This window comes from Protopterus annectens, chromosome 7.part1, assembly GCF_019279795.1.
Source record: "Protopterus annectens isolate FY-2018-M chromosome 7.part1, PAN1.0, whole genome shotgun sequence".
Taxonomy (NCBI): Eukaryota; Metazoa; Chordata; order Ceratodontiformes; family Protopteridae; genus Protopterus; species Protopterus annectens.
In genome coordinates, this window is record NC_056740.1 from 523,883,678 (window position 1) to 523,901,396 (window position 17,719).

The following is a 17,719-nucleotide window of genomic DNA, read 5'->3' on the forward strand; positions in this document are numbered from 1 at the left end:
GACTAATTCTGAGTATATCTGGGAATTCCCACCCAGGTTCCTAACATAACTAAAGAAAGCCTTGTGATTATCCTTAGTGTCCTGTGCAATTTGTCTCTCGAAGCTGGCCTTAGACGATTTTATGAGTGCCCGTAGTTTTTTTGCTAATACTGATCACAGATGCCTTCCCTTTTTGGGATTTTGCTCTATCATGTAGTAGCTTCCTCCTTCTATTGTATAGTTTGTTTATGGCTGGGGTCCACCAGACAGGACGTCTGCCTTTGGAGGATTGGGTCTTGGTTTTATCTGGGATTGCATGATCCATGCATTGCTGAAGGTGTTCATAGAATGCGTTTATAAAGGATTCTGTGGTCTGGGCCGTATTTTCCACAGGCCCGGGGGCTTTGAAGGATTTCGCCTCGGTTTTGAGGCGTGTGAAATTTGCTTTAGAGAAGTTTTTCACTGTGGTTTTCTGGGCGGGGGGTGGGGTCGGGATGTGAATATCCAGTGAGATTAGTTTATGGTCTGATCTTACCAGTGAGGGATACACTTCTGGTCTGGAGCATAGTGTCCCCATGTTGGTGATGATCATGTCCAGTATGTTTTCCCCTCTTGTGGGAGTGGTAACAAGTTGTTCCATAGCATCTGAGTTTATAAATTCTAGGAACCTTTGGGCTAGGGTGTTGGAGCTAGAGTAATGCTCCCAGTCTATGTTTGGGTAGTTGAAGTCGCCCAATATAATGTTGTTTGGAGAGACCTTCATATTTTCCAGTATTCTCAGGAAGGCCAAGTGGGGTTCCTGTGTTTGGGAGGGTGGTCTGTAGCAGGCTATAAACTGGAAGGCAGTTTTACCCACAGTTAGCTGCACATGGATAGTCTCTGATGCTTCGTGCTGTGCCACCAACCTGGAGGTGTGGGTATCTGATGAATATTGATACTCCCCCTCCTTTTGTGGTTTGGTCCAAGTTTTATTTATTTTTATTTTATTTTATTTTATTTTACATTTGTTGACCGGGCTAGTCTAGCTGGATATATTTCCATTTTCAGTAGAGGCCTGGGGAGAAAAGCTCCACATAAAACATAACAAAGAGACATGTTGTTAATAAAGACATAGAATAAAAATAAGAATATAAAATTAGTAATAAAATCAACAAAAGTTAAGGCACACAGACTACAGTAGTCATGAATAGTGTTAGGTCAGTTTCAAAGCATCTTAATTAATGCATAAAGGCTATGCCATAAAGCTTCTACCATATAGAAAAAAGTTAAAGTACAAGTGAGTAGAGAAGTAGAAGGAGTAATATAAGATAAGAAAAGAGGGAAGAGACAGTGGTCAAGAAGTGAGAAAAGAAAAGAAAGAAGACAAACGAGAGGAGATGGGAGAGATGAGAGAAGTAGGTCAGAGCATAGAAGGACTGCAAAGAGCAAAAGAAAAAAGGTATTTGCTAACTATTAAGCACAGAGTAGGGTTAAAGGTAGAGAGAGGGGGGGAAGAGCGAAGTTAGTCTGGTGTACTACATGAACAAAGCCAGTGATTTTGGAAGTACAGTTTGATTTGTTGTTTGAAGAGAGGCAAGGATGTGATCAGAGTTATATCCCTAGGTTTTGGGGCCGAAAAGCATGGTATGAGGTATAACCTGGCAGTGCTGGGGTGCTCTCGGGAGCCTTGAACCAGGTTTCTGTTACTGTACAGATATCGATGTTCTCCATGCTAAGGAGAGTTTTGAGTGCGTGCATCTTGAGGTTTAGACTTCTGGCATTGAGTAGCATTACTCTTAGTTTCTTATCCCTTGTGATACCTATGGAGGTGGGTTTGTCTTTTGAGCCTTGCCTAAAAAAGGCACTATGGGGGTAGCAAGAGCCTTTGCCAATATCCAAAAGCCCAGGGGTGACAGGTGCAAGCCGTCCCTAGCGAAGCATCGTGGCTTGTCGAGCATGTCATCCCAGGCTGACAGGCATTGGATCCCCTTTGAATGACACCAACACTTAAGCCAATTGTTGACATTGATCATCTTGTCTTCATATTGTGGCATCATTCTTGGTGAGGGTAAGATGCTACTCAAGGTCAGGGTCATACCGGCCTGGGCTACATGCTCAGAGAGCTCCTCTATGTCTCTTTTCATGTAGTCCAGGGAGGTACGTCTCAGGTCATTCACACCAGCATGGACAATGACGGAGTCATATTTGTACTTGCCTTGGAGTGACCTGAGTGCTTGTGTTATGTGGCGGATCCTAGCGCCCGACAGGCAGCTCACCGTGACCTTCTCCTTGTTCAGCCTGGTGAGCGGGATGTCAGTGTGCCTGACGATAGAGTCACCTATTACAAGTGTATCAGGTGTGTTGTTTAGCCTTAAGGGCTGTGACTGTTCGGCACACTGGCTTTGTGAGCTATGTGTTGCACGTGTTTTGTTTTGGGGTAGCGGTTGCTTGGGTGTCTGCTTTGGAGGTCTCTGCTGCTTAGGCATATTTTTATTTAGAGCCTCCGAGTATGTTTTTGTGTGTTTGGTTTGTTGTCGTGGTAGGTCTACGTGAGACTGGAATTGTAGTGAGTGTGGTTTCCTTCTCCTCCTGACTGGTTACGCCAGTACTGAGTTGAGAGAGCTTAGCCTCCAGTTTGGCTATATGGTTGCACCTCTCACGTGTTGGAATTTGTTGGGAGGAGGAGAGGGTTGTCTGTGTACATGAGGCAGTTGTAACATTGCCTCAAGATTCCCAGATTCACCAGCTGGACCGGAGAGGAGATTGACAACTGACCTTTGGACATGCTAGAATAGTATTGGGAATTATTTTATAATTGAAAAAAGGGCCAATGGGGAACAAGGTACTCAAGGGAGTTTGTGAGGGTGTAGTGCTTTTAATTTTTTAGAGCTGACTTATATAATTGCTTTAGTGAGCAAGTGCCAGGTAACTTAAATGCAATGTGTTACAGGTAACTTAAATGCAAAAACGACAAACAGTAACTTTCTTTCAAGTGAAACAAGGAAATAAGTACAGTAAGCAATGCAGATATCACTAGGGATCCACAGAAGTGCTAAAAGGCCGCGTTTTAGGTGGAATTAGCATTTCAGGGAAATAAACAAACAACAAGCATACAAATAAAGCTAGATTCAGCAGGCCTGGATCTAGTCTATGCTACAGCAAACAAGGTGTACCAATTTCAGTAAGAAACAGTTAGAATATGCAGGCACTATAAGCCTCTAACCAGAAATTCCCTGCTCAGAAGGGCAGAGTCCAGCCTCTCCTCCCACAAGAGTGCAGACCGCAATCCTTCTTAACATAAAATAACTGGCCTGAAGCCCAAGTGCTTAAACCAGAACTAATACACTTTTAGAATAACAGACACTGAGCTCTCAATCAGCAATTCCCAACTTAGAAGGATGTAAGCTACCTGTCCTGCCACCACAGTGCAGGCCACAAACCTTCCTAATGTAAAACAACTGGTCTGAAGCCCAAGTGCTTAATCCAAAAGACTTAGAAATGATAGCTACACTTTAATCAAGTTACTACCAGCAGTAATAAATACAACTGAATACATTAAAGAATGCCTGGACAATCTTTAAAGAATGCCTGAATAATCTGCTTTATACTTTTTTCATCCACTGTATTGGACAAAATACAAGCTAAACTAAACTTATCTTGACTTCCTTTTTGTTTACTTTTATCATAATAGTGACCCCCCCCCCCATATTACGTGAGGCTACAACTTCAGCTTTCATCTCTTTAACTAGATTGATCGGGTAACCCCTTGTATAAAACCTATTTTCCATCATACAAACTCTTGCTCAAAAAAAAATACTTTCTTCCATGAGCTCACTCAACTTTAAAAACTGTCCTTTGACTACATTTCTTTTCAAAACCTTTCTTTTCAAAATTATGTACTATACTAATGCTGTCTGCTGAGCTACAAAGTCCAAACTTTTTTGTCCTTTTCCAATGTCATGAAGCAACAGGGGTGTGGTAAGGGGAATGGGGGTGGCATAACGGCTAAGGTAGTTACCTCACAGACACAAGGTACAGGGTTTGATTTTTTTCACCTGGAATACCTGGCTGGCTAGGCTTGGAAAGGCCCCTTGGAGTCATTAGACTAGTAATCATATACAACAGTGGCAATGGTATTTTAGGCAAGCAAGCAATAAGGGGTCTTCTAAGGGAAACATGGGTCTGTCTGGGTGCAGGAATAATTCAAAAAACAGTTTACATACAAAATGAGTGCAGCCCTACATTCAGCAATGAAAGGCACATGAAACTTACAGCCTGGCTTACAGTGCCAAACCAATCTACTGTTTATTTCAGCAAGGGAAAATGACTAGGCACAGACAATGGTCCCATGCTGCAGATGGATAAAGCCCTTACTGCACCCAAGATGACTTATGTGTGACTAGTAGCATGGACAGTGGAAGGAAGGGGACAGAGAGAGAACGAGAGAGAGAGACAGAGGCAGAGAAGCAGTGTATGAGTGAGTGGCAGACGCCGGCTCACCCATCCTGGGGAAGCAGAGTGTGCTACTTAGGCTCATATGATGAGCTCTGCACTGCAAGTGGTATACCATTTGGCCAAAAGGTTGTACTTGCATGGACGACAGCATGCATCTTCCAAAGGCAGTGACTGCCCAGCTCACAAGGCCGCCATGGGATTACAGCACACTACCAGGCAGCAGTACAATGCTGCACCACCATCCTCAATTTCATAACTCATCCCAGACTGCCCAGCTCACAAGGTGGCCATGGGATTAGAACACACTACCAGGCAGTAGTATGATGCTGCACACCACCATCCTCGATTTCCTCACTTATCCCAGACTGCCCAGCTCACAAGGCCGCCATGGGACTAGTATGATGCTGCACCATCATCCTGGACTTCCTCACTCATCTGGGACAACAGTCAGGTTCAGCCTGAGGAAGGATAAGGTATGCCTAGTGGACCCAGTAAATGAGGAGAGAAGCTGGAGCAGCTGATGGTCAGCTATGGGGAAGGAAAAAAAAAATGGCAGGAATAATGAAAAGATTTTTTTGCTTCATAATGGTACATGGATTTTGAGACATGACTAAGTGCACTTGTTTTTCACTGGGTTTCTCTGTATACTAATTCCTTTTCTGGAATGCCAAGTGACCAATCTGCATTTTTTTTTTTTTTTTAACTTTTCTAAGCTCACTTTCTAATCCTGCATAAAGTACAGCTGCTTAAATCCTACTTACCTAGAATACCATAGAACAGACTGCCTTTCTAGCATTCAGGTAGAAATACCCTGCTACCTTCCTCTGACAGTCTACTAAAGCTAAGGGTCCTTCCTACTACCTGACTGTACAGGGACTACCATCCACACCCACAAACAGAACATTTTCAGTTTTTCTACGGTCCAGCAGGAAGAGAAGATAGAAACACAAGCTCTGCAAACACCTACTTCCAAACCAAAACACACACACACACACACACACACACACACACACACACACACACGCACCAATAAATACCACAGAGCGGTGGTCAAGAGAAACCCAAACATCAAACTATGTACATCCAAAAAAAGGGGGTGGTGTTTGGGTACGGCCAGTAAAGCAGTCAGTTCTATAAACATATACTGTTATAGGTAAGTAGGACTTGCACACCTGGGCTATGTCCAGCTAACACACTGCTTTACTGGCATTTGAGTAGATTCCAAAATCTTATCCAACCTAGGAGGAGGAAGGCTAAGGATCAAGGTACCCCAGAAGAATGGTCCAATCAAAGCCCCTGTTCTGGATCTAGAAAAGACATCTAGCTTGTAGTGCTTCATAAAAGGTACGAACACAGGACCAAATTGCTCCCTCTACAACACTCGAGTCTACTCCTTTCCAAAATGCCACTGAAAAGGAAAAGGCCCTGGTGAAATGTGCCTCTACCTTGCCATGTTGGGTGTAACAAAAAACAGAGGACACCTAACATGCAGTGATCTGCTTAGTGACAGATCAACTGTTGTTTGACCCTGTGTAGGAAATAAAAAGCCTTTCAGCTTTCCTGAAGGGTTTCATTCTGCCAGGGTAGTACCCGAGCTGCTGGTACATGTCCAGGGTATGAAGTACACTCTTGCCCTTCTGGGAAAAGCATAGGGAGACTGGCAGACTAATTAAGAGTGAATTCTGAGACCACTTTCGGCATGAAAGATGGGTTACTGTGTCACAACCCTGTGGAAAATAAAGTAGGGATGTCCCACCATGACAGCTTGCAGCTCAAAGACTTATCCTGCAGATCTGGGCAATAAGCAAAACAGTTTTCCATGTTAAGGGCTTCTGATCGGTCTGAAAGATGGCAAGGTCAATTTTTCCAGGACATAGATGAGATCATATTAAGGAGGAATTTGTTTGTGAGGGGGTCTCATAGGCAATACTCCTTTCATGAACTGTTTTACCAAAAGAGAAGAATGAGGGAGATCCATTGGCAGACAAGTAGAAACGGTCACTAAATTCATGAAGTAGCTCACACAAATGTTCCAAGACCAAAGGGATGTTAACTTCAAGTGTTAACCTCAAGGGACCCTCTTCCCATTTTGCCACCAATTTGAAAACCTCATTCATTTGTAAAAGCAAGATTTTTTTGCAGCAGCAGGTCTTCTGGCCTCATTTAACACTTGCTCCACATCCTCATGAAACAAGTGCTTAAACAGAGTCAAGACTGAATCATCCAAGCAGTTAGTTGCAGTTGCTCCAAACTGGGGTACACGAGTCACCCCTGAGACTATCTGAGCACATCCAGAGCAGGCGGAAGTATGTGATAATTACCCTTGGACAATACCATTAGAAGGGTGAACTAAGATTCCCTGGGCCAATAGGGGATTACCACAATGATATTTGGCATTTTTTTCTGAATTTTCAGAAGTAACTTGTGAATCAGTGAAACGGGTGGGAACGCATAATAGAACATTCCTGTCCAAGGGAATGAGAATACATCTGTTCTCCAAGCATGGCTTGCAAGGATGTCTGGAAGAGAATTTCTCCAGCTGTCTGTTTTGAAAGGAGGCACACAGATCTCTGAGGCAGTACCCACATTTGGACTAGATCCTTGACACCACTGCCTAGAGCTGCCAATCATATGGGTCTGCCCAGGATCTACTTAGCCTATTTGCTAAATATTTTGCTCTGACAGGATGTATGATGCCTTAAGAGTCAGAGAATGCTGTAAAGCTAGCTTCCAGGCCATCACTGCCAACCAGCATGGAGGATATGAGCTTCAACCTCTTTGTTGGTTGACGTACCCCATTACTGTGTCCATAACCACAAGAGGAGGGCCCAGAGTCTACAGTGGTGAAGGACTTTCAAAGTGTGGATCACTCCCAGCATTTCCTTGATATTGATATACTTCTGCACATTCCTGGCCCTCCAAGTAGCCTGCACTTGGACTTCCATTGACAAACCTCCCCAAGTGAAGCTGGATGAACCTGTCTGGACAGACTGTGCCAGAACACATGGGAAGAAGAAGTCCTAGACTGATACTCAACTGTGATCTCCACCACTGTATCTGTGATTCCAGGGAATGTAGATTCTGGGTTACACTACTTCATACAAACTACTGAATTTTCCTCATGTGGAGACTGGTCAGGGTATCAGGAGAATCGTGGATGCCATCAGTCCTAGAATTTTTAGAAATTCTCTTGATGAGGAAATGTTCCTCCTGGAGAATTCCTGAATCATCATCTGATATGACAAGGCCCTGTCTTTGGGAAGAAAGGTAATTTTTTTTTCAGTGTTGATAAAGCACCCCAGGAAGATGGGATTTTCCAAGGGTATCAGGCATTGCTTCCAAAAATTCAACTTGAACCCTAGCTGGGAAAGTTAAAGTCGAAACCTTTTCTAGTGATTCCAAACAACTGGATACAGACTCTGCACAGATCAGCAAGTTATCCAAGTAAGGAATAAATGTGAATGTCAAGAGTCTGGCAGACAGCCACTACCAGAGAAAGGCATTTGGTAAACACTTGAAATTTAGTGGATAGCCCAAAGGACACTGCAGAGAACTGATGGTGCAAAGCAGACACAACAAATCAGATATACCCTGAAAAGATGAGCAATGGGGATATGATAAGCATCCTTCAAGTCCAGGGTCACCATGAAGCAGTGGTATGGCAGAACAGGAAAGCATTGCCTGCAAGGTGAAAATCTTGAACTTGGGGACACTAACAAAAATATTAAGAAAGGACTAGTCCAACACTGGTCTCCACAACTGCTCTTTTTGGAGACCAGGAAAATTCTGGCATAGAAGCCTTTAATTCTTTCTGAAGGAGAGAATGGCTGTATGATCCCGGAGTCCAGCATTTGCCAGAGTATAGGAATAACAAAGTCTGGTCCAGCGAGTGATGGTGAACCCCACTGAACAGAGGCAGATGTTCCCTCCACTGCCACCTATAACTTCTGCCAATGATACTGAGCACCCATTTGTCAGAAACCACAAAAGGCTGGGGCACCTTTTTGACAGCTAACTTTCGAGATTGGGCACCAGGGAGGGAACTTGGAAATGATGGAAACTAAGCCTCAGCATAGTCACAGGGTGGAAGTGAGGTTACCCGTTTTGGAAGGGGAACCCTTTTTGCTACATTTGGTAGAATTATCATACGTCCATTTCCTTTTAGTGCCTTGGCTTTTGGTTGGTTGGGACTTCTGTTTGTTGAGCCACTGAAAAATATCCTGCTTCCTTTCCTGTACAGGAGGGACTCTGAATTACTGTGCCCTTCAGCAACTGCTTTATAAATATAGAGCATGCCATTGCTGGTCCTTTGGAGTAAAATGGATGCCTCTAAAAGATGGAAGTTGAGTAAATTCTACTGTGACACACCTTCTTTATCCATTTGTTCAGAATTATCACCACTGAATTTTGAAAAGCTAAATTCTAGCCCCCCCCCCAATCAAGAAGGTTGAAAGGGGGAATTCTGCCAATAATCACAGACCTCCAGTGAAAAGGCATTTACAACCCATTCAGACTTTCCCAGTAAGCAAATATAAATACAAATTAATAAATAAAAATATCAAAAGCCTCAAGGAAGCGATTCACAGGTTGGACAAGTCTGTAAACCTTGTACAGTTAAATAATCTGTGCAGACTTACAAGACTTTAAGAAAATAATCACATTTCATTTTTAAACTCACCTTGGTCCATAGGCTTCTCCAAAGAAATGCTTGTATACGTAATCATCCAAATCTTCAAATACATCATGACTACCCTTCTGATATTCCTTCATGTCTTCAAGGTAATCTTCAACATCATTAACAAAATCAGTGAACAACATCTGATCATGTATGAATATGCCATTGTGAAAAAATCTGCTGATAAATTTTTGTAATTCTGCCCAGTGATGGAAATTATCCACTTCTTGCATTACATAAGCCTGCAGTAGTTGACTAAACTCATCTGCTTTTATGGGATCAAGAGCTTTATTAAATAGACTCATAGATTCTTGATGAGCACATTCAAATACCCCAGAGCAGCCCTTCTGTGATTTCATATAAGCATCATCCTGTTTGCTGCAAGAATGCCCTGGGCTGCATTTCCAATTTTCATTTTGTGCAGATGACTGAAGATCCTCTGTATCGTGCTTTCCTGTTTCTTTATAATTAGTCTGTGTGAAAGGTGAAATCTTGTGCTTAAACTTCCAGGAGTCTTTCTGCTTATCTGCTTTGTGATGCTTCTCATATTTTTGAGCACATTCATCACTTTTATGGCAGTCATCCATTGTTTTTTTTGTCTTCTGTTGCTTTTGACCAAATTTCTTACCTTTGTTTCGGTTAAATAAATTTCTTGTAGAATCTTTAAAATGTCTAAAAGTCGATTTTACTGAATCTGTGAATTTTTTTAAATTTTCTTTCACAGCTTCTTTGGCCTGTTTTATCTTTTCCTTTTGATGTTTCACAAATTCTTTCGTTGAATTCTTCACAGCGTCAAATGTATCTTGAACAGTGCTGAACAAAGTTTCCTTGGATTTTTTCCCTTGGCCTTGCTTTTCCCAATAATTCTTTGCACCTGAATCCTCCTTCTGCTCTTTAGCTTCAAGATAAAGTCTTTCCCAGAGATCAGACCGATGCTGTTCAAAGGTCAGCTTCCTTTCTAGCTCACTTAGACGAGCATGTAGCTCACCTGTCTCTTCGCTTGTTTTTAGTTCTTCTTCTGTATCAGCTACAGGCTGAGAATTGCTCAACTGTTCCAGTTTATCCTTCAAGTCTTGAGTTATTTTACGCTCTTTATCAAGTTCTCTTCTTAACATCTGTGCTTCAGCTACAAGGGTCTCTTTCTGATTTACAAAGTTCCAGATTCGTTGCTTTTCTTCTTCTAAGTGGTCTTTCAGCTTCTGATTCTCTGCAAGAATTGATTCAGTACCTGCCCCTTTACTCTCCAAGATTCTGATTTGTTCCCTTAGCTTCCGTAACTCTTCCTGTAGGGAAGATAAAGCCCTTTCTTCTAGCTCCAGGGAATTTTTTAACTGTTGATTATCAAGCTTAAGACCTTGCTGTTGGGATTCAAGGGACTGCTTTTCCACTTCAGTTTGTTTCAGTCGAACTTCAAGGTCTTCTGTATGTGACTAGTTAAAAAAAATTAAATACTGTTACATCGCTGCTCTTCTACAAATATATTTAACATTCCTTAATAAATTTACATTAGAACAGGTAAGCAGTAAGGGAAAACAGGCTCATGTCACAAGCAAGATAAAACAAACAGAACCAAAAAAGGGGAACTAAAGTGGAATTTGGTTTTGGTCATATAATACAAGTGTGATTTTTAGGGGTGTCAGTTTCTCAATTCTGCTCTACAGTCTACATGCAAATAGCTTCTATACATTTCACACTCCATGCACTGACACCGTTTTTTTACTTACCAGAGCTCTTGTACTACTCTGCTGCTTCCCTAACCCAGCCCACAAATGAACTGGACAAAGTTAAGGTCTGAATGTGACATCACATACCAGTGCCACACATTAGCAGATGGCGGGACGTTTTGTATAACGCAGTGAGCTGTAAATGTTGCAGAAGCTGTTTTTTTTTACATCAGGGGATTCTTAAAAGCTTGATGCCCCAACATCACTCTTCATTTCTGACTACTTAACATTTTTACAATTCAGAATGTGATTACTTAAAAAAATGTATCCAACATACATTTTTCATGAAATTAATATCCTTAGCATTGTACATTGTTTTGCTGACTGTATTATTGATGCCAGATTTATGCATTGTTTTGCTGATTGTATTATTGATGCCAGATGACCCAAGTTACATTTTTAATTCTTCAGTCCTGCACCAAAAGAGGTACAGCAGCACATGTATTTTGAAAATGGAGTGCTACTACACTAGAACATTTAACTTATGGACAAAAATCCTGCACCAACAAAAGAGGTACAACAGTACATGTATTTTGAAAACAGAGTGCTACTATGCTAGAACATTTCACTTATGGCCAAGATTCACTAGCAGTGTAAAATGTATACATCTACAGTGGTGAGATACATATCTCACGTTCATGTGACGGAAATAAAACATTGAAAAAAAACCCAGTGAATTTTATACTACTACCAGGTAGAAGATATTATACAGTAACCATACAAAAAAAATAGCAAGGAAATACAGACCCTCACTGCATGTATTACTTTTACAGCAGTGCAGTTAGTACAGAGAGAACCTTACCCCCCCCCCCCCCAAGACACATCCACGCTACCCAAAGGTTGAGTAGCAAACTCATGGCAGATGGGTTACAATGACAAAAAAATTACTGACTTGTAATGTAATTTGCCAGCTGCACCTGCAGTCTGTCACAGCTAAACTGCAACCAAGCTATCAAACAAGTACCTGCTACCGTTTTCTGCACTTTCCATCTTTCTGCAGCACAAACTGGCCATAAGCAGAAATGACAGTGTGGGTGAAGTGCTGTTCAACTTAGTATTAAGTTGCACACTGTTTTCCTTTGCTTAACATTATGCAGTATTCTGCATTTTCCCTGGAAGCGGCATGTAAACACAGCCTTCTGATGGGGAATCAGTAAGAAATCAATTTTCACTTTCTCCTGAAGGTAGCTTGGCAATAGGTTCATAGGTACTAGGGCCTATACAAGCCTAAAAGAGATATGAAAGTGTCTCAGAATGTTCCACAACACTGCAATGCCCTTTTATGGTTTTATCAGGTATAAAATAATACAATCTGCAAATAGAGTCAACTTTTCTTGACTACCATACCAATTATATCCTTGAATTTCTGAGTCCCTTATTTTCTTTGCCACTGATTCTAAACATAATGCAAATAAAGGGAAGAGAGGACACCCCTGCCTGGTTTACCTGTTCACGCGGAAATTATAAGAGAGGAACCCACCCACTTGAAATTTTGTCTCTGTTCCCTCATATATCCTCCTAATCAATCTTATAATTTTATCACAGAATGCAAATGTGTCCATTGCCCTGCTCATAAAATCCCAGCTTACTCTGTAGAATGCTTTTTTTGCATCAAGTCCCACCAACAACAGTGGTATTTTCTTACGTTCTGCTTCCCTCTGGATCATCAAAGTTCTGCTAAATGTTAGCCTCCCCTTCATAAAACCACACTGATCCACACCTATCAATTTTGGCATCACTTTTGCCATTCTTTTAGCCATTATAGACAAACACTTTAGAACCATGGCTTACTATTGAAATGAGCCTGTATGAAGCTGGATCTAGTGGATCTTTACCCTCTTTAGGTATTACAGCTGCCATCGCTTTCTTCCAAGATGCTGGAAGTTCTCCTCCTCTTAAAATACTGTTAAACAAAACCTTCCAGATCTTTTATCATTTTTTTCTCTTCTAGCTTCCAAACTTCCACAGGACATTATCCATTCCTGGGGACTTTCCTGTAGATTAGTTATACATCACAATTTTTATGTCATCTCCTCCTATCCTGCTAGTAATTGAGCCTCATCTATCTCTAACATTGACATATTTAATTCTTCCATAAACATTTCAATTTGTACCTTTTCTTGATTCTCGTATTTCTCTGCTTTATACAGACATTCATAGAATTTCCAAAATAATTATAATACTTCTACAGGATTTATTTTCTTCCTTGCTACAGGCTCAGTAAGCTTGGCAACGGCCCTTTCTACTTTCTGTTGTCCAAGTCATTGTGCTAAAAGCTTTTGTGCTCTTGAGTTATCAAAAAACAGTTGCTTAACAGCAATCTTTCTAAACTCATGCATTTTAACTAGGTAATACCTTATTTTTGTTTAGCATTCTGCAATTGATCCTCTTCTTGTTCTGTGAGAATCCCCCTATTCTGCAATACTTTAACATTTGTCAGTCTCTCTAAATAATTCTCGTTACCTCTTAACCATATCTCCCTTTCTTTTAGGTTCATAGGTTGGTACTGGGCTATCTGCCCGAAGGCATATATTAGCCCAGCCACATTGTGCGGTATTCACCGCCCCTTTAGTATTTCCCTAGACCCTTGTACTAGCAGATAGTACCCTTGGCCCCTATCTAGTAGTGCTGTTGGTGTGATCCCCGGTGTGAACTTTCTGTTACCCATCCACTCAAGGTTCCTCTTGAAGAGTGATAGTGAGGGGCTCTGTCTTATGTAGATCTGGACTCTGTTCCATAGTAAGGGAAGTCTCTGCGAAGAGAATCTATCCCGCCAGCATGTTCTATTCATTGTTGTGTTGAGGTTTATATCCCTAGAGTGTGTAGCTCGAGTAGATTTGGTTTTCTAAGGTGGAGCATGTTCAACAATTCTGGGTTGGACATGGCTCTGTACGTTAGACAGAGATCGCCTCTAAGAAAGCGGTATGCAACAGAGAACAGTCTTAGCTTTTTCAATCGTGCTGCATAGGGTAACTGTTTGAGGACAGTAATCCTCTTTTTTAGGTACCTCTGTGGTCTCTCCAGCTGCTGGAGATGTCTAGCCAGGTACATTCCAATTGGAGCATTGTACTCAATAATGGGTCTGATGAGGGAAGAGTAGAGGGGCACCACTACATCCTTAGATCTTGATGCAAACCCTTTCGTGATCAGATGGGTCACAGAAGGATTTTCTAACCACTTTGGCAACATGGTTATCAAAGGAGAGCTGACTATATACTTGGGTCCCTAGATCCCTTATTTCTTCTTCATATTTCAGGGGATTACCTCCTATGTTGTAGTTTGCAAAAAAATGCATAGTAATCCACTTTGGAAAAAACAGAGTACCCGCATTTAGCTTGAGACCATGGCTTTGACACCATGCATCAGTCTCATTTAGGCCCTTCTGGAGGATCTCCATGTCAGCCTCAGACTCTATTATAGCACCCAGTTTGCAGTCATCCGCAAACGTAGTCAGCCACAGCCCTTCCGTGCTTGCCTGTACTTCTGAGAAGTATATGCCAAACAGGAGGGGCCCCAGGACAGAGCCCTGAGGCACACCACTCGTTACTGGTCTGGATTCGGACATAGATCCCGCTACTCTTACTTTATAGGATCTGTCTGAGAGCCAGTTTGCGATCCATCTTGTGATGTAAGGGTTTATGCCCAGGCTGGTGAGCTTATCAATAATACCTGAATGGGGAATGGTGTCAAAAGCTTTAGCAAGGTCTAGGTAAGCCGTGTGTACCTCCTTTCCCTTATCTATAGCCTGAGTAACTGTCTCAAAGAAATCCACCAGGTTCAGGAGGCATGATCTGCCCTTGACAAAGCCGAACTGTGTGGGGTCCAGCGACTGGAGGTTCCCAATCTCTCCATTTATGAGTTCCATAATGATTCGCTCCATAGCCTTACAGATCAGACTAGTCAGGCTTATTGGTCGGTAGTTCCCAGGGTCAGTTGTGGCCCCACCCTTATGTAGCGGGACCACCGTTGCCGTGCACCATTCTATGGGCACATATCCTGTGGAGAGGCTGAGACTGAACAGGGTATTAAGATGCAGGGTTAATTCCTTTTGGAGCTTGCGTATGACACAGCCTGGGACGCCATCTGGTCCCATGGAGGCAGTGTTTTTAGCTTTAGATAGAGCCTTGTTAACCAACGTATCAGTGGTAATAGGCCCTGTAGGTGGTGAGTGTGGGGGGGGGGGGAGAAATTTGCACTGAACCTGTCAGCCAAGATGTTGGCAATGTCAGAAGGGTCAGTGTATTTTGTTCCATTTTCTACTAGCTCAGAACAGACCTAAGTGTTGCCATTTAGGTTTTTGATGTAGCCATAGAAGGCCTTATGTTTATTCTTGGCATCCTTGGCAACTTTCTTTTCAAAATTACCTTTAGTTGACTTGATGAGGGGCCTCAATTTCTTACTAATGCTGATCAGGGATGATTTTTCTACTTGAGATTTGGCCTTTTTTTGTATAAGTCTCCTCCTTTTATTGTAAAGTTTGCTTATGGCCAGGGTTCCACCAGACTGGTTTCTTCTTGCTTGAGGAAGGAGTCTTGGTTTTATTTGGGACAGCACAGTCCATGCAATCCTGAAGAGGCCTATAGAGTGCCTTGGTGTAGGATTCCGCATCCTGGATATCATTATCCTTCTGCAAGGGAATAGTGAAGCTTTCCACTTCCACCCTATTGATAACTTGACTTTAATTTTATCCCATTCCCTAGCTACATTTTCAGATGACATTTCTATCTTCTCTAATAGCTCCTAAATAATCTCCACTACCCATTCCTTAAATTCTTCTCTTTTCAACAGATAGGTGGGAAAGTGCCAGTCTCTCATTTTTATTTCATTACCCTGTTTTTTAGTTATTATTGGTGGATGACCTATTGATAACTCGACTTTAATTTTTATCAGGTCAGATTGCCGATTAGTCATGAGTGGAGTCCCACAGGGTTCGGTCCCGGGTCCTCTCCTGTTTGGTATCTATTTCTCTGAAGTCCAGGCCAACACAAAGGGACTCTGGCTGACAAAGTTTGCAGACAATTGCAAGTTGGGAGCTATTATTAACTCCCCAACTGATGTTGACATCCTACAGAATGGCCTCACTGTGACCAGCTGGTGTCAGAACCATGGCCTTAAGGTCAATGCCAAAAATGTGTTGTCATCCCCTTTGGGAAAAACCCGGTTCTCATGAATTACCACATTGATGGTAGTCTACTGAACACAGAAGGCATTATAAGAGATCTGGGAACACACAGCAACCTCTCTTTTGATCACTACATTGCCACTGTGGTCAGAAAGTCCTTCTATGTGACACATCTCATTACTAAGGGTTTGCATCCAGGAAGAAAGAGGTCATTGTCTCCCTCTACTCTTCCCTCATTAGGCCAATCATCGAGTACAATGCCTCATTTGGCATGTACCTCAATAAACACCTGCAACAACTGGAGAGGCCGCAAAAGTACCTCACAAAGAGGATCCTAGGCCTTAACACTTGTCCTATATGGACAGACTCAAAAACCTCCAACTATTCTCTGTCTCATATCGCCTACTTAGAGGCGATCTCTGCTTGACTTACAAAGCTATGCCTGACCCAGCTCTGTTAAAAATGCTACATCTAAAGAAATCCCAATCCCTCCGTACCACATGCTCCAGAGACTTCAACCTCATTACCACAATTAATAGAACATGCTGGAGGGACAGGTTCATAACTCAGCGACTGCCCATGCTATGGAACAGACTTCCCATACATGTCAAGAAAAGCACCCCGTTGACCTCTTCAAGAGAAATCTTGATGAGTGGATGGGAAACAGAAAATTCACCCTGGGGATAACTCCAGTGGTTCTACTCGACAGAGGCACTGGGAACAAAGGTTGTGTAGCACTATGCCAGGTTAATCCTATGGCTAGGCTTGTAAAGGCTCCAGGGCCATTAGCAGAGTACACACTTATAAACCTATGATCTGAAATAGTTATTGGGTATGTACCAAGATCTACAATTAAATGCACATGTTCCTGTGAAATGTAAATACTCTTCAGCCTAGCCCAGTTTTTGTATCTAGGAGAATAATGTGCAAATTCACATCTTCCATTTCAAATATTTTCATAAATGTCTTCAAAAATCTACCCTCCGTTGTTATATTTTTCCCTTCTAGGCCCTCCAGACACATCTTCACTGTTGCAAATCAAATGCCAGTCCCCACCTATAAGTAATATTCCTTGCTGAAAGATGATTACTTCTCCCAGAACATTCTTAAGCTCCATTATAGCAGTTTTAGGTGGAATATAAATACATGCCAGTGTAATCATCCTCCTTTGCCAGTAGCCCCTTAATACTACAAATTTTCCATTATTATTGTTTATCCTCCATTATAACTATTGGAGCTCCTCTTGCAATTAATATAAATACTCTTTTCCTTTGCTCCAGGTATTCAGCTGTATAACCATCCTGATCAAATTCACACGTTCAGTTCTATCCAAGTGTGTCTCCTGTAGTATAGCTATTTGTATGCTACAGTTTTATTATAGTTCACTAATCTTTCTTTTTTGTATTTGTCTTTGAGACCATTGACATTTACCGAAAACATCATTGTATTAAAGTTATTATTCCCACCTTTTATTTATAACAGCTTTTTTGTTAAATGTCTAGTTCCAACTTGTGTGTTATGTGCATACACTGCTTGTCAGGTTGATATTTTATACAGTTGTTTCTTGTCATATCCATTTCAGCTTATGTCACATCTTACAAAACATTTTGTTTTATTGAATGCCCTCAAAAAACAAACAAACATGCCCCCAATACCCCCTTAAAACCTAACTTAATAAAATGCACAACTATGTACATCTTCAAATATTGAAGTTTAACCCTCCTAATAGGAACAAATATTCCAAATGGACAGCCACACTGACAAATTTGAGTTAACCTGAAAGAA

At 41.8% G+C, this 17,719-nt stretch overlaps 1 protein-coding gene across 4 annotated transcripts in view; it reads right to left on the reverse strand.

The window, feature by feature from the left end:
• The window catches only part of CCPG1 (cell cycle progression 1), a 1,059,961-nt gene that overhangs the window by 141,077 nt on the left and 901,165 nt on the right, over positions 1 to 17,719 (reverse strand). For all 4 annotated transcript variants that reach the window (XM_044078956.1, XM_044078958.1, XM_044078957.1 and 1 more), the window contains one exon: positions 9,092 to 10,518. In XM_044078956.1, coding sequence (XP_043934891.1) covers positions 9,092 to 10,518 — 1,427 coding nt within the window. The remainder of the gene's footprint in view (positions 1 to 9,091; positions 10,519 to 17,719) is intronic.